We start from the raw sequence: 21416 nt of genomic DNA, 5'->3' as shown, positions 1-21416 counted from the left end.
TTTAGCTCAAGAGAACCTTAGACTTTACTTGTCTGAAGTGAAAGTCACTCAGTCATGTCTGACTCTTTGCAACCCCATGGACTGTAGCCTGCCAGGCTCCTCTGACCATGGAATTCTCCAGGCAAGAATACTGGAGTGGGTAGTCATTCCCTTCCCCAAGGATCTTCCTGACCCAGGGATTGAACCCAGGTCTTCTGCATTGCAGGCACTCTTTACTGTCTGGGTCACTACAGAAGCCATGTTATCACTGTCATGTCCAACTCTGTGTGACCCCATGGACTATACAGCCCACCAGGCTCCTCTATCCAGGCAAGAATACTGGAGTGGGTTGCCAATCCCTTCTCCAGGGGATCTTCCCAAACCACTGATCAAACCTGGGTCTCCCGCATTGCAGGCAGATTCTGTACCGACTGAGCCACCAGGGAAGACTTTACCTTGTCTAACCACCTTACTTTACAGATGGGAAGGTTCAGGCTCATACAGGGAAAGACTCTCACAGCTATACAGCTGCAGACTTAGGTTCATCATCTAATCTCTGCCTACTATTTCACCAGGCTGTGATACTGCACTGGGTACCTAATAGGCACTCAATATGATTACTCACTCCTAAATTCATATGGGCTTTGCTTTGTTCAATACTAGGCTCCATGCCTAGGTGAGTACCTGGTACATATGATACACACAGCACATATTTATTGATTTTGAATCCAGGACACAGAAAGACAAATTCCTTGGAAGTTATCAGAGCTCAGAGGATCATTTGTAATAATGATAATAATCCCTTATACACCTAAAGAAAATGTATAGTTTTCAAAGTGCTTTCCAATTTTAAAAAGCCCATTTGATCCCTCTGAGGTAGACACAGCAGGGATGCATAGTCCGTTTTACAGATGCAAACAACAGCCTCTGAAGGGTTCAAAGTCAAGGTCCCCTGACTAGTATGTAGCAGAGCGGAGACTCCTGTTCATGTCTTCTGACTCCCACTTCAATACCACCTCCACTACTCCATGTTGCTTCTTTAGCTTAGCCATGCTGCTTCAAGAAAAGGGGGGGGGGGCGGTTTATTCATGGAGCTAGCCCAAATATTCACAATGACTAGGTGAATTATACACTTATGCTGATAGAAATGATTTTGCTTTAAAAAAAAATCCACTTAAAGGTACTTCTATTCCACTTCTGATTAGATACAGTCTGCAGAATACCTCCAACTCTTGATACAACAAGGCTTGTTATTTCCCCCCGCCCCCCGAGAGGACAGTTACCATCTGTGTGGTCTGGAGGGAAGGAGACAGCACTTTTAAGACATCACTTTCAGTACAGACCAAAGTCAGGCCCTTTTAAAACCAGGTGTTCAGAGAAACAGCATCTTGTTTCTCAGCCTGGCCCCACCAGAGAGATGTCACATGATTTCTTCAAGATTAAATGCACCAAGAAGCCATCTTCAGTTCTTCTGACTGAATTCTCTTATGAAGAACACTTTAATACAGATTTCACCCTGGGTTTTAACTACTCGTATGACCTCTGATACTAATCAGGGTATCACAGAAACCAAAGATAACCTAAACATATATCCAGACTCTTTGGATTTTAGTTTCCATTAAGAGCTCAGAGTATTGGTACAGAAAATTACCCAAAGTCTTACATCAGGGATTACAAACTCAAATACCTCCCAGGCACCAGGTAAATAATGTAAAATCCAGTATGACAAAATAAGGAATAATGGGAGTCTCCTCAGTGTTTTTGGGGGCCATTACTTGTGGCATGCAGGATCTTAGTTCCTGGGCCCATTCCCCCTACATTGGAAGCAAAGTCTTAACCACTGCATCACCAGAGAAGTCCTTGGAGTCTATATAAACTGTAGAAAACTAATTTGCTAGTTGCTCTGAGCTCCAACCACCTGTCATTTTTTGGGTACATTAAGTTTTTCCAGTTTTTCCCCCAAAGCAGGAAATATGCATTTTTTAAATGTTAAATGTTTTTTAAAAGTTAGTTACTAATTCAAATATGCAAGTCTTTTGTAGGCTATCAGCCAGAGTCTGACTTTTCCTTATGGGGTAGGTTTCCTGCTCCATATGAGAGAAGAATGATAGCAAACGTGCCACTTTCAAGTCAAATATGGTATAGGATTCACGGTTTCCTTCTGAGAGACTCTGTGGACAGTGTTGGAAAAGTGGACAGAAAACTTCCTGAGTTAGTAGGAATGTACCTTGACTGGGGGTCTAGGGGATATCTGCTTTATTAACTAGACAGATACCCTCGGGAAGGAATTTGTGGGGGAAGATCCCCTCTGCTAGGTATCTGGGCAGATAAGTCTCTGAAGCCTCTAGGAAACGCATATACTCCAGTATGGGGATGCGGAGGATTGGGAGAACAGTTTACAAGAAAGCATAAAGACAGACAGCTACTGGGAAATACACAGAGTGCGATAAGAGGGGTACAATCTCTTCAGTCTTGGGAGGGAGAAGGTTATAACCTCTCCTCGGGCGCCACCTTCGGGCGCCTCTTTCTCACCATCGCTCCGCAGCCGTCGACTCCAGGGAACTGCCGCCATCTTAACGCACCTTTCTGCGCAGGTGCCCGGGAGCCCCACTAACCAGCCCAGAGAGAGCCCCGCCTCCCGCCACACCCCTCCTCCCCAAGCCCCCGCCCACCACGCACCCTTTCTCAGAAATCTGCCCTTTCCCCTAGCTGTGTTAGGCTCCTCCGCTTGTGACTGCAGAGAGGAGGAAAGAGCCGCTGGTCTAAATCTGTCATATTAGAAAGTCATTTCTACAGCTTTCCACACTTTACTGGAATTACCAGATCCCAAAGGCTGCTACAAGATAATTTATTACAGACTAGTCAATAATTTCTTATAACAATGGCACATACAATTTAAAACAGCAAAGATGCTTCGTTTCTTGTTTCATGTAATGGCTAATGCAGAGTCCTCAAGAAGTCCAAGAGGCTGCTATGAGGATACTGAAGGATCATGTCACATCTCTGGGCAAGGGCCTGGGAAGTCCACATGACTCCCTGGGAGTGTTGAGCCCCCCTCCCCCTCTGCTCCCCATCCACCCCCAATCTAGCCTGTACAGAGGGATCACAGTCTAAGTTCCTTCTGTAGAGTTGAACGGTTTATGAGGGGGACAGCAGCTGACCTAAATGAAAGGGAGTGAGGACAAAGGCTAGATTCTGTCTGCAAGGGGAAGGACCACCAAAAGGCAGTGGCCATAGGTGAACAGGACTCCTTCTAGACTGATTTCCACAATTTTTGGCTTTGTTCAGGGCTTATCTATGAAGAAGCCCTCTCTCCTGGATTCTTCAACTAGCTCTCAGATATGTATACTTAAGAGCCTTTCATGTCCTAAAGCATCACTCCCCTTCCTAAAGGAGTGAGGTAGGGAGACTCCTGGGCAGGTGGCCCCTGGTGCTTGGGTTCCAAAGAAATTCTGCTCAGGCCTCTGAAGCACCATGTGAACCTGGTTCTACTCATGAGAGCTAATCTGGGGGAAGGGATTAGCATAGCTCATTGCTGAAAGATATCTTGTTCAGTCTCAATGCCCTGTACTCACTTGAGCTACTCTACACTGCTGGGTTCTGCTCAACAGATGGTCTGCATTCTATTCTGTGTGTTCCTGCCCTGGCCATACTCCAGTTCAGACTACAGGGCTCAGCAATACCTGTAGACTCAACGGATTACTTACCTCATTAGGCACAAGCTCCAGGCCCTCTAAACATGTTCCTCTAATGATTGGTATATATGGATCTAACTGGATTAGGTGTGGTATGGAGGGGGGGAAAAAAGGGGTGTAGGAGTGGAAGGATCTCTACCAAGAATGGCTGACACTCTCAGAAATGTCTGCCCCTCCATGAAAAATCTCCCTGTGTGGTAAGCCCCACAGCCCAGCTCCTAGCACCACAGACCTGCTGGTCAGGGATTCAGACCCTTTCTGTGAAAAGCCACACTCACACCACCCTAGATTTTCCCTTAAACTTTCCTAACTGAATGAATCAGCCTCTTGACTGTGAGGATCTAAGATGACTATGTAGTAACTCTTATTATCCCTGACTGGTGGAACTGGTGCCCTCTGGTTGGCACAGGAGTCTGGGTGCTCAGCTCCCCTCCTCCATAGAACGAGACTCTGATTTGAGCTTCACAAACTCCCGGGCCACTTCGTCATTGCTCCTCTGAGACAGAATCCGGAGAATGGTCACGCCTGTCTCATCCATGTGGATCTTACGGCCCAAGGGGCACCAGCAAGCACAGCTGCCCTTGGCTGCCACATCCCTCAGAGGCATTACAGCCAGCCCCAGCACACGGTCCTCCCGGGCAAAGCAGTAATCCTTCACGCATATCTGCAACTCATAGGCTTCTGGCCCCTCTTCATTTCCCAGGAGGCTGTGAGCACAGGGTAAATGGAAGATAGGAGACCAGAGATGAGGGCGTCCTCAAATGAATTCACCCCAGCCACCATCCAGCCCATCCCTTCTCTCCTCTCTTTAATTCTTATTCTACAGATCACCCCCATCCCAAAGTCCTTTAGATCCCCCAACCATAACTTACAAGTGAAACGTCTCGTTGTACTTGGGAGCCCAGTTGTTACTTTTTGACTTGGTTGTGAACTTCCTCTTTTTATCACTTTGGTGAGGGCCAACCATGGTGACTTCGACAAAGGGCCGGAACATACCTGCTGTCTGCCACTTGAGGTCATTGGCAGCCACCACTACACAAATATGGAAACCTGTGAGGTAACCCATCACGCATTCCCAGTTCTTAAGCCCCCAGGTGGGATTCCCCTTGGAGGAGGGCTAAGCTGAAGGACTGGGATAAGCAGTCCCTGCCTTTGACTGATGGGGCCACTGGGCAAGAAAAGGTCTCAAGCCTGTGCATCCATGCCACTCACCTTTCACTGTGACCTTGTGCTCCCCAGTTCCAGGATGTGTAAACAAGTCCACCTGAATAGAGACTTCTCCCACAGGATCATCCACACCGGACCCTGGTGGGCAGAGGGACAGATGGTTCCCTACCGGAGAACTTGAAGACCTTAGGCCCAGTTACTCCAGGTAAAACCAAGAGCTGGGAGGCTACTATCCTACACCCTAAAGCAAGAAGCAGTCACCCACAGAAGCTATGGGGATGTGAGCCACGGGGAAAGGAAAAGAAAGGGGATGAAGAATGAGGCTGTGTATAAAAATACAAGTCAGGGTGACAACATTTTAGGTGAAACTTCTTCCAAAACTACAACTGAAATCTCTCAGGTTCTCCAAACTTCTCTTATCTCCTGGGCTGAAGAATTTTTCATTGAAAGATGATGGGAAAGGACAGTGCCGCCATCCTATATTTTTGTCTGAGAATTGTGTCCACCCCATGGTTTCTCAGCAGAACAATGTGGGTCCCATCCAGCCCAAAGCAGCTCCTTCCCACCTATGGGCTGCCCTGCACACAGTGACTTCTTCCTACTCAAACCTGGACCTCTCCACACACAGCTCCCCAATGCCCCCTGGCCAGTCTGCAGGCTCCCCTCAGTAGAGGCCTCACTCTATTTTGGGAAAACCCCAGTACCCTGCACTCCAGATAAAATTTTTTTTGTCCTCAGATGGAGTGGTGGGGGAATTCTGAAGACAACTATTGTTAACCCCATCTTGGACTATACAAATACACTGCCCAACTCTGAGACTTGGGATAGAACCTCTGACCTTTGACATCTGGTTCCCTCAGCCCCACCTTAAGCAGCTCATTCTAGTTCACAGGGGACAGTATTAGCCCGTATTAGATTCACATCTGCATGGTGTATAACGTACCCTTTTCCGGCTGAATGTCCTCATTAGCAGTAAACCTAATACCTTTCCCATCATGCACTGAGTGAGGACAGGCAAGTCAAGAGGTAGCAGCAGTAGGACAGAGAAAGAAGAATCAGTTAGAGTCTAAGAAGTTCACAGGCATTCAGAGCAGCTCTAACACATAGTCTGAGGGAGCACAGAGATGGAGCAGGGTGCAGAGAGAAGTCTAAGAACTGGGGCCAGTGAATGCTCCAAATTATACTTAACAGTTTGCACATCAACCAAATCACAGACAGAGGCAGTAGAACATACAGCAAGTTTCTGAGACCAGCATGACACAATAAAGAAAGCTGTAGGCTCTAATTTCCTAGGCTCCAAATGACAAAGCAGTGGGTAGAACACATACACACAACTGCAGACTCCCCATGGTCACCACCCCTGCCTGGTCTTACTTCCTATGTGCCCAGTCCAGCCTCACCTCATCTTTATATCTAGCTCAAAGCTCAGTGTCTCTGAAAAGCCTTTTAGATTAACTCCTAGCCTCTCTGATGTTATGGGCCTTTACACATACTCATCTCTGTGAAAGGTCCCCCTATCTTGTTGAGCAAGGCTCATAACTCCTTTTGCTCTTTCTTCTCACTCTGGGCTTGAAATAAGAACACATGTGGAAAATGAAACAGTATTGCAGGTCCCCCTGCATTTCTTAATCTTCCATCAACCCCATCCTAACTGCTTAGATCCCCTCCTTCTTCCAATCTGGGTCAGTTCACAGCTCAGTAAGGCTTAAGCCTTCCCACCCCCAGGCCCCTGCCAAGTTCACTCCTCTGGGCAGCAGGCCTAGGTTTCCCTGGAAGGAGCAATTAATGATTGCATCTTGAAGGTCCTTCCCAAGAGGACTTCCTCCTCAGGGTCAGGGTCTGAATTGCAGTCTGAGCCGTGTTTGTACAGATGTGTTTGGCTATGAATGGGCCTGCCTGGAGACTGGGAGGGGTTCTGAGAACTGGAAATCATTGGGCGAGAACCAGCTACCTGGGTGCCCCGTGCACCAGCATCACCCACGAAGCTGGAGCCTCAGGTCTGTACAGCCCCGTGATCCATACCCTGCTTTCAATTGCTCCCACAGATCACCCCTCTTAGTCTTCTTCTCATCCACACTGGAGAATCTGGGAAATCTTTGGCTCCCAAAGCTGTAAGACTTCACGAGTATCTTAACCACTCATTCTCAAGGCTTCCTCACACATTTTTCCTATCAAACAGGGTATACTCCTTGAGCTCAAGACACATGCACTGGCCAGATGATGTTGGGAAATGAAAGCTCAGGCACATCTCCCAGATCTCTGGGATTCCTATCTGGTATGAGTCTGGGGTAGGTAGGGGTAAGTATTGGGGTCCATCAAGAAAATCCTGATGTCTATATGTGAAGGGCTTTCTGAAGAAGTCCCTGGAGCCTCCCTGAGGGCTACAGGAGACTGACTCCCTAGGGGCAGAGACATAGCAGGGAGGAGAGTGGGGACCTGAAACCCTTGGGCCTTACCCTGGGCAGTCTGTGAGCGCACAAAGGTCTTGATGAGGGTGTCTGTGGTCTGTGTGTACAGAGATAGGGCATAGCGCAGGGACTGCAGATCTGGGCTCTTCTCCAGGAAGGTTTTCTTCAGCCCGTTGCCTCCGGCGTGAAAGTATTGCTGAAAGACAAGAATAACTGCTACTGCATCATCTCCCTTCAGAGAGGCAGCTCCCCAACAAATCCTGAGAAAGGACATCCAAGCAGAGGCCAGCAAAGATGCCAGAAGAGGACAGGGAGTCGTTCAATAAACAAGATCAGGAATGCCACACAGAGCCAGGGTCACAGTCTCTCAGGTGCAGAGACTTATGTGAGTATCTGGCAGGAGTGGTAAGGGATGGCCACACTTCTGGACGTGATGTCTGATGGATGAATCTATATGGACAGGCACAGATACAGGATAGAAGCTTTTTAGTCAGAAGTGGTGCTTTACCCTTGGGAACCCTTAGAGCACTTTATACCTATGACCTACCTCTCTCCCCAGTGCCCTGAATCACAGCCCATGTGTACCTGCCTTATTACCACCTTATACCGGATGATACTCTGGTTATTACCAAATTATACCAGATTATAAGTATCCTGATGCAGGAACCATATCTGATTCTCTCTGCATCCTTCCTAGTGTATTAGTGCCTGGACACATGTTGTCTGGTTGAATAAATGAATGCATTGTAGGGGAAAAAAATACCCTTTGAAACCCAAATGATTTTAAACATAAATGAAGAGCTTAGCCCGATCTGGGATATTGGATCTGGAAGATTAATTCCCATTGGGAAATATTCCAGAATGACAATGAGGTTACTAAGTGAACTAAAGTGTCCTCAGAAGCCAAGAATAAATGTTCTAGCTCTTTGGTGATTCACGTGAGGCCACACAGGAGGTACCATTTTGGTTGCTCCCAAGAGGAATGTGGATGCAACAGAGAAAGATACAGATACAAAACCCACTCTCTCCTGGATGTGAGGGGGCCCGAGGGACCCCTAATCTGGCCGAGTGGAATGCCAGGACCAAGAGGGTAGGGTAGGAAGGCAGTCTGAAGGAGGGGGTCTTCCACCTTGATGGTGTCCAGGGCGAGGTCAAGGACGGCACACTGCTTTGGAGTCAGATTCCGTGTTTCCTCTCGCACCATGTGGTCCTGGAGCCCCAGAGAAAGCAACAACATCAGGACAGCTTGTGGCTGTCATGAAGGTCCCCCACTTGTCAGCCCACAGCTGCATGCCTCTCTCCTTCTCCTCCTCTTCAGTCTTCAGAGCTCAGATTTCCCCCCTCCCAGGCAACCCCTGCCCTTCCCATCTGGCTGCAGAAGGACCCCATGTATCCAGAGTACCTTGAGTTTGGAAAGTTGGCTCAGCTCCTTGGCAGCAGTGAAGATCAGCTGGGTGCCCTGGGCAGGGAGAGAATCATTCAACCAGAGAATTGCAAACTCCATCAGGAAGCAGGGAGCTGGGTAAGGGAGATACAGCAGGAGGAACTGGAAAGGAGCTGTCCTTACCGTCTGGTCAGTAAGTGGAGGCAGAACAATCATCCTTTCCATTGTGTTCATTACCACCCGCCAGAGTTCCTTCAGTACCCGCTTCAGGACCGTCTTCTCACACACAGTGGCAAAAAGTGTGAGGCTGCAGGGCCAGGCCACAGGTCAGGATGGGGTGAGTGCTGAGAGGCCCCCTCCCTGAGCAGCTCTTCTGATTGCCTCTACCTGCTTCGTCCCTACAGGACAGTACTGGGTGCTGTACTCACTTGCCGTCCAGGAAGTCCATGAGAGGCCGGAGCACACTGTCTGCATCCTGAGTCACCGAGGCCCGTGCGTTGGGGGATGCGTTCCCTGGGCCCCGCACCTGGCTCAGGATGTCGGCCATTTGTCGCACGCACTCATCAATCCGCACCTGGAAACTACACATGTGCCCCCAGTGTGGCCCTCCTCAACCCCCACACACACGGGCCCTAAGCGGCTCCAGCTGCTCGGTCCCACCCGAGCACACACGTGGTGCAGCTGACAGGGCAGGCCAGCAGGAAGCGGGGAAGATGCACAAAGGTGCGCTGGGCGGAGGCCAGTGGGGCAGGGGCTCCGGGACTGGCCAGGCACCACAACTGGCTCTGAGGGCCGTGCATTCTGGGGCCACTGACCTGTTTCCAAACACCATGCTGAGCTCATCCAAAACTGTATTCAGTTTCACCTGAAGCTCCTTCAGACTGTCTGCAGTTTCAGGGTCCAGCTGTATCCATAGGAGGCAGGCTTGGCTAAGCTGGTTCTCTTAGGCTTTTCTCCCCTCCTGTGCCCCAACCCCTCCCTCCTAGGGCCTCTACCCCAGTGCCTACTCAAATCTCTCAGCTAAAACCAGTTCTAAACCCCAAGCTAAACTTCAGGTCTAGACCCAGTCAGGACAGGGCAGAGTTCTACGGCTGAGGAGCTTGGGAACAAAGAGAGAATGCAGCAACCCTGAACCTCAGACCTACCTCCTTGCCTCCCATGGCCTCAAACATCTTCTCCAGCTGCACCCTCAGCTGCTGCATGTTGTTCATCAGGATGCAAGGCTGTGGGGAAGGATGAAGTGTTAAGTCTTGGCTCCATTCAGCACAGAACTCAGTCTAGGGCCCCTGCCTCTCACATGACTCTAAAAACCACAGGGAATTTACAGCATGTGTTACACCTGTCTCTCCCTAAGCACTGAGATCTGGAAGCAATGCTGATGGCTCTCATTAAATGAAGACTAGAAGCAAATGTTTCTGCTTTAACTCTGAATAGGGGGCCCCAGGTATTCATGGGATTACCCTTTATAACTCCCTGAATGTATTTTTTAAAAAAAGAAAGCCTAAGCAAAGGTCTAGCTCAGTAGAGGATAAATTACCAAATGGAGGCTCAAAGTAACTCCTTATCAGGTTCTTGTTATTTTGTGGCATAATCTCAAGCACAGCCCTGCTGGGAATCACAAGTCAGGAGCATCACCCCATCCTCAGCTCTGAGGATAGTTTCAAAAGCAAAGAGCCTGGCCCTCACCATTTTCTCCTTTGTGCAGTAAGCTGGGAAGTTCTTTGATAAGATGTCTGCATATTCCATGAGCACCTTCCCGATGGTCTGAGAAGAAAGAGGAAGAGGAAGGAGAAGGGACCCTTAGCTTTCCCCATGAGGATAGTACCTGGGGTCACACTTCTCCCAGAACAGTAACAACATGTACATAAAGAGGAATCTCAAAGTAGGGGACCAATCTCCCTCTCTACCCCACTGAAACAAACCCACCTGTCTGCCCCAGATTCAAGTAAAGGAGCATGGGGTGACGCCAGGCTATACCCAAAAGCCATCACAAAGAGGGGTTGATCTCAGGTCTGTAGATAGGCCATGAGTGTAATGGAGTAAGGGGAAAAGGGTAGGAGGGTCATGGTACCTTAGAAAATCTCCTCATGTAGTGGGCAAGGATGTTGGGGTCTGGGCATTCCAATTTCCGGATGATCTCAAAGCTCTGATTGAGCTGTGTGAAGACGTCCACCACAGAGCAAGAGAAGAGCGCGTGCTCTGATGTCTGCTGGAACTAAGGAAGGCCACACACAGGGTCATCATCTGCAGCTGCTACCTCATCCCAAGTCTGTAAGGCTCTGAGGGGCTCTCTGCACAGCAGGGGTGGCTCCATGGCTCTGGACAGCCCTCCATATGGACTCTATCAGGCAGGGATGGCCATCCCGGCTAGCGCCCAGGAACTCCTGCTGACAGCTAATTGCTGGGAGACCTGGCTAGACACCTGTGAAGTTCAAGCCCCTGACTTACCCCATCCTTCTTATCTCGTTCCAAGGCCCCACGCAGGAATTCCAAGGACACATCCTCATTCTCGTCCAGCCACTGCAGGACAAACTGCTCAAACCACCTGCAGCCAGGCAGGAAGATGGAGGGGTTGGAGCTAGTGGTTGGCAGCTGCCACGTGCCTGACAGCAAGGATACTGGCAGTGCCCAGCCCCTGAGCCCCCCTTCCCTCTGCAGCCCCCCACATGATGACTCACGCTGGGTATTCGGGCACCTGGCCCTGGAGGGCAGGCAGATCCTGCACGTATTCATTGTGGAGCCACTTCACCTTGAAGTGCAGGTTCATGTAGTCAGCACTCTTACACAGTCTGTCTTTCTCATGCTCTGGTTGCGGGGAGAGAGGCGGGGTCTGAGCTTCCTGAGCTCAGGCGGATCCAGTTGGATGGTGCTATCAGGTGTCTTAGAAGAGGAGTGATTTCCCAGCACCTCCCCACAGTCATCTCTCCCTAGCAGTGAGTATTCTGCTAAAAGCCTGACCCAAATCTTCCTTTAGAGGCTAAGTCAGACACCCAGATAAGGCCCACAGTCTTCCTGTGCTGACTTTTGGAAGTGCAAGTGAGATACGGGCTACTGGTGAAGAAGAGGAGAAAAGGATATGGGCGCTAAGGCTGACTAGTGGGGAAACGGCCCAGGACACGAGAGGGATGATGCTTTACTTTACGCTTTATCTTCCAGGGCTTTACTAATCCTAGTAGCTGAGCCATTTCCTCAGATGGACTTAAATGCAGAGATGAGCAGTCATACATGACATACATGGGTTACTGACAGCCACACAGAGACAGGGAAAATCAAAGTGGGCCCAAGCTAACAGAAAGAGCAGTTGAGCAGCCACAGTGTAACAGAATCCTGAGGTAAACTGAACAGCGCCAGAGCAGAGCTGAAACACTGGAAAATGAACTCTCGGAGAAGTATGAAATAAGTCAGTGTGGAAACCATGGAAACACAACCAGATGAAAGAGCCATCCGGCTACAGGAAATGGGATGCTTATGTGAAAGGTTATACAGCCAAGTCAGCAGAGGCTTCTGGAAAATCTAGGATAAAGATCACCAACAGCTTGCCCAGAGAGTCTAGAGCACTGGCCACACCCACAGGTTTCCTTCATCTACCCCCTTTAGAGATGAAGCATTAATTTTGTTTGCATAATAAAAGCCAACTGTGTGCTTACATGTAACATAATGGTGAAAGCAAGCAAAATGGGGAGAGTACTGAGTGACAGGGAAGGGAAGGTCGTTGTCCTTGGGAACACTACTGCTCAACTCCGAGTTGCCACAGGTGATGCTCCTCCATGTCAAGATAGAACAGCCAGTCTGCCCTTGTCAATCAGTACAGCAGACACCCAAGGAGGAAACGGGAGGCTGGGATTCAGCCTCAAAAGGCTCCTTTGTCCCAGGAATGTCATCTCCCGGTATTGCAGGCAGCACCGCCTCAACCCAAGGTTGCATTTGCAGACTCTTCTATGAAGCAGTGAGCCAGAGAAGAGGAAAAAGGAGTAAGACTAGAGGTAAAGGGACAACAACCGAAAGTGCTTACCACTCAGAAAGAGGACTTTTCGTATACGAATGACAGTGGAGGCTTGTGACAGAGCAGAGACGCCAATGAGCAGTACAGAAAGGGAAAAAGTCACGGACACCAAAGACACCCTCCCAGGGCCTCCCCCTTGTCTTCCACCACCCTGCTGTCCTTAAACCAGGCCAAGAACCTAGAAACATAAGAAGGAACCACCAGGAGGGCCCTCTCTCCTTTCTGGTCAACAACCCACTGGGAGAAGGGGCAGTGCTGCTCCATCCCTTCAGAGCTCCCTGATTCTCTTCTTCTAGGGACCTTCAAGCTACTGCGTTTGCAGAGAATTCTCACTTTCTCTGTCAATCCATAATCTGTAGTCCGGCCTCAATCCCTAATTTCTAATTAACTTCTATGGTACAAAACCTAACAGGATGAATGATGAAACACTGCTGCTGCTGCTGCTGCTAAGTCGCTTCAGTTGTGTCCGACTCTGTGCAACCCCACAGACTGCAGCCTACCAGGCTCCTCCACCCATGGGATTTTCCAGGCGAGAGTACTGGAGTGGGTTGCCACTGCCTTCTCCGGATGAAATACTGGCCACACTTTATTCTAACAAGTCTCATGGAGTCATGCTCCAGTAGTTACTTGAGGCTGTTGTTGGGGGGCAGGGGTGTTAGAGGATGGTTGATCTGTTAAAAAGGGGCAATTGAGTATCTAAACCTTCTCCTGCCCCTGACTTCCATGTTCCTCCCTCCATTCATCTTTCTCCTTGGAGAGTTCTTTCAACCTCATGATTTCAACTACCAGACTGCTGACATCTCCCCCAGATCTCTCTCTGGTTCTGGTAATGTCTGTACAAGTCTTTGATGGAACATCTCACTTTGCCTGGGTTTAACTCCAGTCACCATCTTTTGCTATCTTAACATCTTCAGCTGAAGTTGAACATAGAATACACACTAATCTTACCCTCTTGTTCAATACTGAGCATCATCTTCAAGTCTTCCTTCTTCCTATCTATTCATATCCATTTAACCCACTAATCCCTGTTAATTTCATCTCTAAAACTTCTCTGGAATTTATCCATTTCTTTATAGTCACACTTGTACCTGTCTAGGTCTCATTACCACCATCTCCAACTTGGATTACTATAATAGTCTCCAATCTGGTCTTCCTCCAACCTATTCTCTATATGGTAGCCAGAGTAAGTGGTTTTTCTATATTAAAAATGTGGTCATGTTAATCCCTTGTTTAACCTGGGTTGCTGTTCAATGGTTCTCAACGGCCTCAGGATAGAGTCCAAAATCCTAAATATGGCTTAAAACCTCCTGTATGATCTAGCTCTATCCTGCTTCTCTGTCTTCACCTCTCACTCATCTCTTCCCCTACACTCTAAAGTGTTAATCACACTGAATTACCGTATCCAGTTCCTGAAGCATGCCAGCTCTCTCTAGAACCCAAGTCTCTGAACATACTGTAACCTCTGCCTAAAATGTCTGTCGCTCCCTTCCCTGTCACGAATGCCTTCCCTCCCCACAGATAAGTTCTATCATCCTTCAGGTGTCAGTCAGTATATCACCTCCTACAGAAAGCCCTCCCAGGTGCTCTTTCCAGGTCTGGGTTATGCGATTCTCAGCACCCAATGCTTATTCCCTTGGTAGCACTTAAGTTTGAATTGTAACTGCCAAATTATAGGTTTGCTATCTAGACTGATCTGAGCTTCTCACCAGCTAGGACTATGCCTCATTTATCTCACTGGGGTTCCAACAACTAGCATAGTATGTGGCACAAAGAATGTACTCAATATGCTTGGTGAACAGGGTGGGGATTTACTGAAGAAACTTTCTGTTCTGTATCATAACTGGGACAGTAGTTACACAGGTGTACTTATTGGTCAAAACTCATCAAATTGTACTCTTAGAGTGTTATCTTATTTTATGCATATTATACCTCAACAAAGTTGACTTTAGAAAGGCTGAGTGAATGGTAGCATTATAACAGCAGCGGTCAACACTATCCTTTTATCAGCCAGGTCTCCAAACCCCTCCCCTTCTCTTGCCCTTCGCCATCCTGACAATCACCAAGTCCTGTCACAGCTTCCTTCCAATATCTAGCCAAGCCCATTCTTCCTCTAAGTTCTCTGCTATAATTCCAGCCCATCCCCCTGCCATAAACTATCAGACCATCTGTACCCAGCTTCCAGTCTCTCCCTGTTCTGCCTGCCCCCATTTCCCACTGAGGTAAAATCTTATAAAAATACTATTGTGTTAACACTGCATCTCTGCTCATGAGCCTTTAATAAATGTCAGGCAGTATTCTAAGTATGTCACATACATCTCAGCCACTTCGTTAGCTCAACGAAATAGATGCTATCATCACTCCCATTTTATAGATTAATAAAAATGGGAGCTCACAAGAATTAAGTAGCTCAGTCTAAGTAGCTCAGTCTAAGAACACACTGAGGAGTAAGTGGTAAAACTGAGATTTGAAACCAGGTCAACATGAGTTCTTTCTTTAAATCAGTTTTCAACTCTTTTATGTTTTAAACATCAGCAGAATTCCCCTTTTGAAAGAAATTTCATTTAAAGCCTCATATAAAATTGATAAAAGCAGAGCTGACTTGGCAGGTGGCAGGTAGAAGTCCTGGGGCCCAGCCCTGCACGCCCCTCTCCTGCCCCCACCTCCACCCTCCTCTTGCTGTTTCCCCTTTTTACCTGTTTCCTCTGTTTGAAAAACCTCTGCCCAGCCTTACACTATTCCTCTTGTGGAATCAATATACTTTTCACACGTACTTGTCTTCCCGCCCCTGCCCCTGCCCCCTAAATTCACTAGAGCTGGAGTTCTTTAAGAACTGGGGCAATACTCCTCGTCGCACTCACCATGTGATACCTGGGGGAAAGGGACAGGTGACCAAGTCAGAGGCCGGACCAGCTAAGGCATGGCCTACAGCCCCAGGCATGACCTAGTGTGGACAGGAGGCAGCCTGTTCTGGGGAAGAATTACAGAACGTGCATGGACAGTACGTGACTGTCTCAAACTAAGCACAGATCTGCAGGGTTTCTTTCAACCTCAAAACTTACTGCTCCTAAACCTCAAAAGTTTAAAAGTCTGAGAGGGTTACCCATGTCCTACCACCCTACCCAAATAACACATGCAGACTCTGGTTTGTCCTTGCTCCAGACTGCTCCCCCTCTATCTAGGTCCACTTTCACAGACTGAGGAGACGACTGACATAACATACAGCAACAGGAAATGCACTTATTTATAAGTGAGCACAGATGGGTAGAAACAGGAAGGTCTGACACAGGAAGGTCTGATAGGGAGTGATATCTTTGTGGGCCAAAGTGGGAGATGAACAGAATAAGCAGAATGAACAAGATGAGTAATAACTGGTTCCATGGAAGAAGTGAGGAAAGAAGTATCTTTCTGGGTTTGTCATGCCAGTCTAGAACAACTTTCAAAGAAAGTCAGGCCAAGCAGTCTATGGTGTGAGAAAATAATCTTATCTATGTATTTAAAGCTCCATGATGCTGTAAAACTGTAAAGGCAAGTGTCGTAAGACCATTCTCTAGGGAGTGGGCCACTCGAGAACACCCAGCATGGGAAGAGTTGATCTCTGGGCTGGAAAAGTGTGAAATAGGCGCTTGCTCTGGAGCTGGAAGGAGGAACCTACATCCACACAGCAACTTCCATTACTCCTTTGGCTGAAGCTTTGCCTACCCAAGGTCTCCTGAGGCCTATCACCCACTATGCCTAGAATCCTTCTAGTTTCTCACCGCACTATTCACTTGGAAAGTGTAGTTGTCTGGGAGAAGAAAGGGATGGAAAACAGGTGCTTTGGCTAGGGGTTTGCAGCCCACTGCCATGCCTTACCCTCCAGTGCATATTTCATGTCTTGGGCAAAGAGTTGCCACATCACTTCTGCGCTGACTTTTCCCACATTCAACTCCTGGGGAAACCTGGATGATGGAAGACATAGTCAGAGAACAAGGCAGAGGCATTTGATTAATTCTAAGGCCAATAGGACTAGTTCTTGGAGGTCAGATTGAAGAGAGGAGAAGCCTAGGAAATAGGGCTAGGCTCCAACTGTAGAATAAGGACCCAGGGCCAGTGGTAGGCAGAGGGACACATTGGAGCAGAAGATCCCCTCAGGCAAGGTGGCCCTAGGGGAGATGATGCCTAGAAGGCAGGGAACTCTGGCCAGGAGGAGAAGGGTTGAGGCTGAAAGACAAGCCCAGGCTAAATAAGCTAGGGCAGAAGAAGCAAGAAGTTGGGCATCAGAAGGCCCTCTTTATTCACAGTGGACGGACACATACACGCCTGGTCTCTGGATCCCCAGGGACTCCTAGGGCAGCCACTCCCAGAGGTCTCTCTCTCCAGGGAGGCTGGTTCAGTCGGGGCGGGGCCCCTCATTATGTTTCCACAACTGTCTCCAGAAACAGTCACCCAGACAGATACAAGGGACAGAGGGACAGATGGACGAACAGGAGGAAGAGGTGGCACTGTGAACACACAGAGACAGGAAAGAAAGAGGCTGTTAGACAGGTGGACAAACCAACCACCAAACAGAAAGGCCAAGTGAGGTGATACTTACTGGTTCAGAACGAGGGTGTAGGAATTCTTATCTTCCTCTATGATTGACACAATGAGTGTGATGAGTTTGGGCCAGAAATCCAGGTTCCTAATGCTGGGCCCCTGTTCTTCTGGAGGCAGCTCCTGATTCTTATTCCCGAGAAGATGGTGATAGATAGTGAGAGTCAGAGGAGAATATGGAGAGTCTTCCTCTCCCCCTTCCCCACACCATGCCCCTTCCTTTAGAATCAGGCACCCTTCCTTTCTTATACCCTGTCTTCCACAAGACACCACCACCCATTCTACAGAGCGGTGACCACTGGGAGGTCCTTGGACAGAAAGAATCTGTCTCTGAGAACTTCTCTCCCAAGCTCCAGAGCATTGCTCTAATAAGCTTGATCAGTCCAGGAGACATAAAGATGCCTGTCCCCCTTCCTTCTTCTCCCAGTAGCTAAGAGCATAGTGAATTCCTGGTTGAAGTAAACAGCCCCTTCAGTCTAAATGGGTCTAGTTCCATGTGATCCCCATTGGCAGTTCTTTTATTCTAGTGGTGGCCCTCCTCTAACATCACCCACTGCCCCACCACACACAAGTACATCTCAGCTCTGAGAAGTTCCTTCAAGTTCTACAGGAGCTACAGAACAGATCCAGCATGCAGGCTGGCCCAGCCCTCAGGGAAGCAAAACTTCCCTTAGCCCCCTGAAAGTCATTAGGGGGAAGAACTGCATTTGGAAGTTATTTGCCCAGCTGGATAAGAAAAAGCCTTGGGAAGCCAAGAATATTCAATGTGGAAAGGATAGTCTCTTCAATAAATGATGTTGGGAAAACTGGATATCCACAAGCAAAAGAATGAAATTGGACCCATATCTTATGCAGAGGGCATGTAGCTCAGAGGGTAAAGCATCTGTCTACAATGCAGGAGACCCGGGTTTGATCCCTGGGTCAGGAAGATCCCCTGGAGAAGGAAATGGCAACCCACTCCAGTACTCTAACTCAAAATGGATTAAGGACTTAAATGTAAGACCTGAAACCATAAAACTCCTAGGGAAAAAAACATGGGAAAAGCTCCCTGATGGTCACTTTGGATATGAAAACAAAATCAAAAATCAAAAAGTAAGACTATATCAAACTAAAAGGTTTCTACACAGCAGAAGAAACAATCAACAAAATAAAAAGACAACCTACAGAGGGTGGAAAGTATTTGTAAACCACCTATCTGATAAGGGGTTAATTCCCAAAATAGATAAGGAACTCAAACAACTCAATAGCAAAAAACAAAACAAACAAAAAAACCCCAATCTGACAAAAAAATGGGAAGAAGACTTAAACAGACATCTCTCCAAAGGAAATACACCAATGCCCAACAAGTACAAGGAGAGGTTTTCAATATCACCAATCATTAGGGATGTGGATGTGACTGGTAATGGAAGTAAAGTCCGATTCTGTAAAGAGCAATATTGCATAGGAACGTGGAATGTTAGGTCCATGAATGAAGGCAAATTGGAAGTGGTCAAACAGAAGACGGCAAGAGTGAACATCAACAATTTAGGAATCAGTGAACTAAAATGGACTGGAATGGGTGAATTTAACTCATGACCATTATATCTACTTCTGTGGGCAAGAATCCCTTAGAAGAAATGGAGTAGCCATCATAGTCAACAAGAGTCTGAAATGCAGTACTTGGATGCAATCTCAAAAATGACAGAATGACCTCTGTTCGTTTCCAAGGCAAACCATTCAGTATCACAGTAATCCAAGTCGATGCCCCAACCAGTAATGCTGAAGAAGCTATAGTTGAACGGTTCTGTGAATACCTACAAGACCTTCTAGAACTAACACCCAAAAAAGATGTCCTTTTCATTATAGGGGACTGGAATGCAAAAGTAGGAAGTCAAGAAATACCTGGAATAACAGGCAAATTTGGCCTTGGAGTACAGAATGAAGCAGGGCAAAGGCTAATAGAGTTTTGCCAAGAGAACGCACTGGTCATAGCAAACACCCTCTTCTAACAACACAAGAGAAGACTCTACACATGGATATCATCAGATGGTCAATACGGAAATCAGACTGATTATATTCTTTGCAGCCAAAGATGGAGAAGCTCTATACAGTCAGCAAAAACAAGACCGGGAACAGCCTGTGGCTCAAATGATGAACTCCTCATTGCCAAATTCAGACTGAAATTGAAGAAAGTAGGGAAAACCACTAGACCATTCAGGTATGACCTAAATCAAATAACTTATGATTATACAGTGGAAGTGATAAATAGATTCAAGGGATTAGATCTGATAGACTGCTTGAAGAACTATGGATGGAGGTTCATGACATTGTATAGGAGGCAGTGATCAAGACCATCCCCAGGAAAAAGAAATGCAAAAAAGGCAAAATGGTTGTCTGAAGAGGCCTTACAAAAAGCTGTGAAAAGAAGAGAAGCAAAAGGCAAAGGAGAAAAGGAAAGATATACCCATTGAATGCAGAGTTCCAAAGAATAGCAAGGAGAGATAAGAAAGCCTTCCTCAGTGATAAACGCAAACAAATAGAGAAAAACAATAGAATGAGAAAGATTAGAGATCTCTTCAAGAAAATTCAAGATACCAAGGGAACATTTCATGCAAAGATGGGCTCGATAAAGGACAGAAATGGTATGGACCTAACAGAAGCAGAAGATATTAAGAAGAGGTGGCAAGAATACAGAGTTCAGTTCAGTTCAGTCGTTCAGTCATGTCCGACTCTTTGTGACCCCATGAATCGCAGCACACCAGGCCTCACTGTCCATCACCAACTCTCAGATTTCACTCAGACTCATGTCCATCGAGTCAGTGATGCCATCCAGCCATCTCATTCTCTGTCATCCCCTTTTCCTCCTGCCCCCAATCCCTCCCAGCATCCGAGTCTTTTCCAATGAGTCAACTCTTCGCATGAAGTGGCCAAAGTACTGGAGTTTCAGCTTTAGCATCATTCCTTCCAAAGAAATCGCAGGGCTGATCTCCTTTAGAATGGACTGGTTGGATCTCCTTGCAGTCCAAGGGACTCTCAAGAGTCTTCTCCAACACCACAGTTCAAAAGCATCAGTTCTTTGGCATTCAGCTCTCTTCACAGTCCAACTCTCACATCCATATATGACCACTGGAAAAATTACAGCCTTGGCTAGATGGACCTTTGTTGGCAAAATAATGTCTCTGCTTTTGAATATGCTGTCTAGGTTGGTCATAACTTTCCTTCCAAGGAGTAAGCGTCTTTTAATTTCATGGCTGCAGTCACCATCTGCAGTGATTTTGGAGCCCCCAAAAATAAGGTCTGACACTGTTTCCACTGTTTCCCCATCTATGTGCCATGAAGTGATGGGACCAGGTGCCATGATCTTTGTTTTCTGAATGTTGAGCTTTAAGCCAACTTTTTCACTCTCCACTTTCACTTTCATCAAGAGGCTTTTTAGTTCCTCTTCACAGAAAAACTATACAAAAAAGATCTTCATGACCCAGATAATCACAATGGTGTGATCACTCACCTAGAGCCAGACATCCTGGAATGTGAAGTCAAGTGGGCCTTAGGAAGAATCATTATGAACAAAGCTAGTGGAGGTGACAGCATTCCAGTTGAACTATTTCACATCTTAAAAGATGATGCTGTGAAAGTGCTGCACTCAATATGCCAGTAAATTTAGAAAACTCAGCAGTGGCCACAGGATTGGAAAAAGTCAGTTTTTATTCCAATCTCCAAGAAAGACAATGCCAAAGAGTGCTCAAACCTCTGCACAATGGCACTCATCTCACATGCTAACAAAGTAATGCTTAAAATTCTCCACTCCAGGTTCAACAATACGTGAACTGAGTACTTCCAGATGTTCCTGCTGGATTTAGAAAAGGCAGAGGAACCAGAGATCAAATTGCTATAATCCACTGGATCATCGAAAAAGCAAGAGAGTTCCAGAAAAACATCTACTTCTGTTTTATTGACTATGCCAAAGCTTTTGACTGTGTAGATCACAACAAACTGAGGAAAATTCTTCAAGAGATGGGAATACCAGACTACCTGACCTGCCTCCTGAGAAATCTGTATGCAGGTCAAGAAGCAACAGTTAGAACTGAACATGGAACAACACACTGGGTCCAAATCGGGAAAGGAGTACGTCAAGGCTGTAATTGTATATTGTCACCCTGCTTATTTAACTTATATCCAGAGTACATCATGAGAAATGCTGGGCTGGAAGAAGCACAAGCTGGAATCAA

At 47.2% G+C, this 21416-nt stretch overlaps 1 protein-coding gene across 7 annotated transcripts in view; it reads right to left on the bottom strand.

The window, feature by feature from the left end:
- Nucleotides 1-2810: 2810 nt before the first annotated feature.
- The window catches only part of UNC13B (unc-13 homolog B), a 225486-nt gene continuing 206880 nt past the window's right edge, over nucleotides 2811-21416 (bottom strand). For 5 of the 7 annotated variants that reach the window (XM_027549578.1, XM_027549576.1, XM_027549577.1 and 2 more), the window contains 17 exons: nucleotides 17210-17337; nucleotides 16489-16574; nucleotides 11312-11438; nucleotides 11082-11178; nucleotides 10705-10848; nucleotides 10320-10397; nucleotides 9779-9856; nucleotides 9449-9537; nucleotides 9062-9214; nucleotides 8817-8940; nucleotides 8652-8708; nucleotides 8379-8459; nucleotides 7298-7445; nucleotides 5785-5841; nucleotides 4887-4979; nucleotides 4547-4706; nucleotides 2811-4381 (listed from right to left, as the gene is read on the bottom strand). In XM_027549578.1, coding sequence (XP_027405379.1) covers nucleotides 4096-4381; nucleotides 4547-4706; nucleotides 4887-4979; nucleotides 5785-5841; nucleotides 7298-7445; nucleotides 8379-8459; nucleotides 8652-8708; nucleotides 8817-8940; nucleotides 9062-9214; nucleotides 9449-9537; nucleotides 9779-9856; nucleotides 10320-10397; nucleotides 10705-10848; nucleotides 11082-11178; nucleotides 11312-11438; nucleotides 16489-16574; nucleotides 17210-17337 — 1986 coding nt within the window. In that variant the 3' untranslated portion in view covers nucleotides 2811-4095. The remainder of the gene's footprint in view (nucleotides 4382-4546; nucleotides 4707-4886; nucleotides 4980-5784; nucleotides 5842-7297; nucleotides 7446-8378; nucleotides 8460-8651; nucleotides 8709-8816; nucleotides 8941-9061; nucleotides 9215-9448; nucleotides 9538-9778; nucleotides 9857-10319; nucleotides 10398-10704; nucleotides 10849-11081; nucleotides 11179-11311; nucleotides 11439-16488; nucleotides 16575-17209; nucleotides 17338-21416) is intronic. The other 2 variants (XM_027549579.1, XM_027549574.1) reach the window with 2 other exon arrangements.

Source organism: Bos indicus x Bos taurus, chromosome 8 (assembly GCF_003369695.1).
Source record: "Bos indicus x Bos taurus breed Angus x Brahman F1 hybrid chromosome 8, Bos_hybrid_MaternalHap_v2.0, whole genome shotgun sequence".
NCBI classification, from domain to species: Eukaryota; Metazoa; Chordata; class Mammalia; order Artiodactyla; family Bovidae; genus Bos; species Bos indicus x Bos taurus.
Note: the sequence above shows the minus strand (reverse complement) of the source record. Positions and strands in the feature narration are given on the sequence as shown.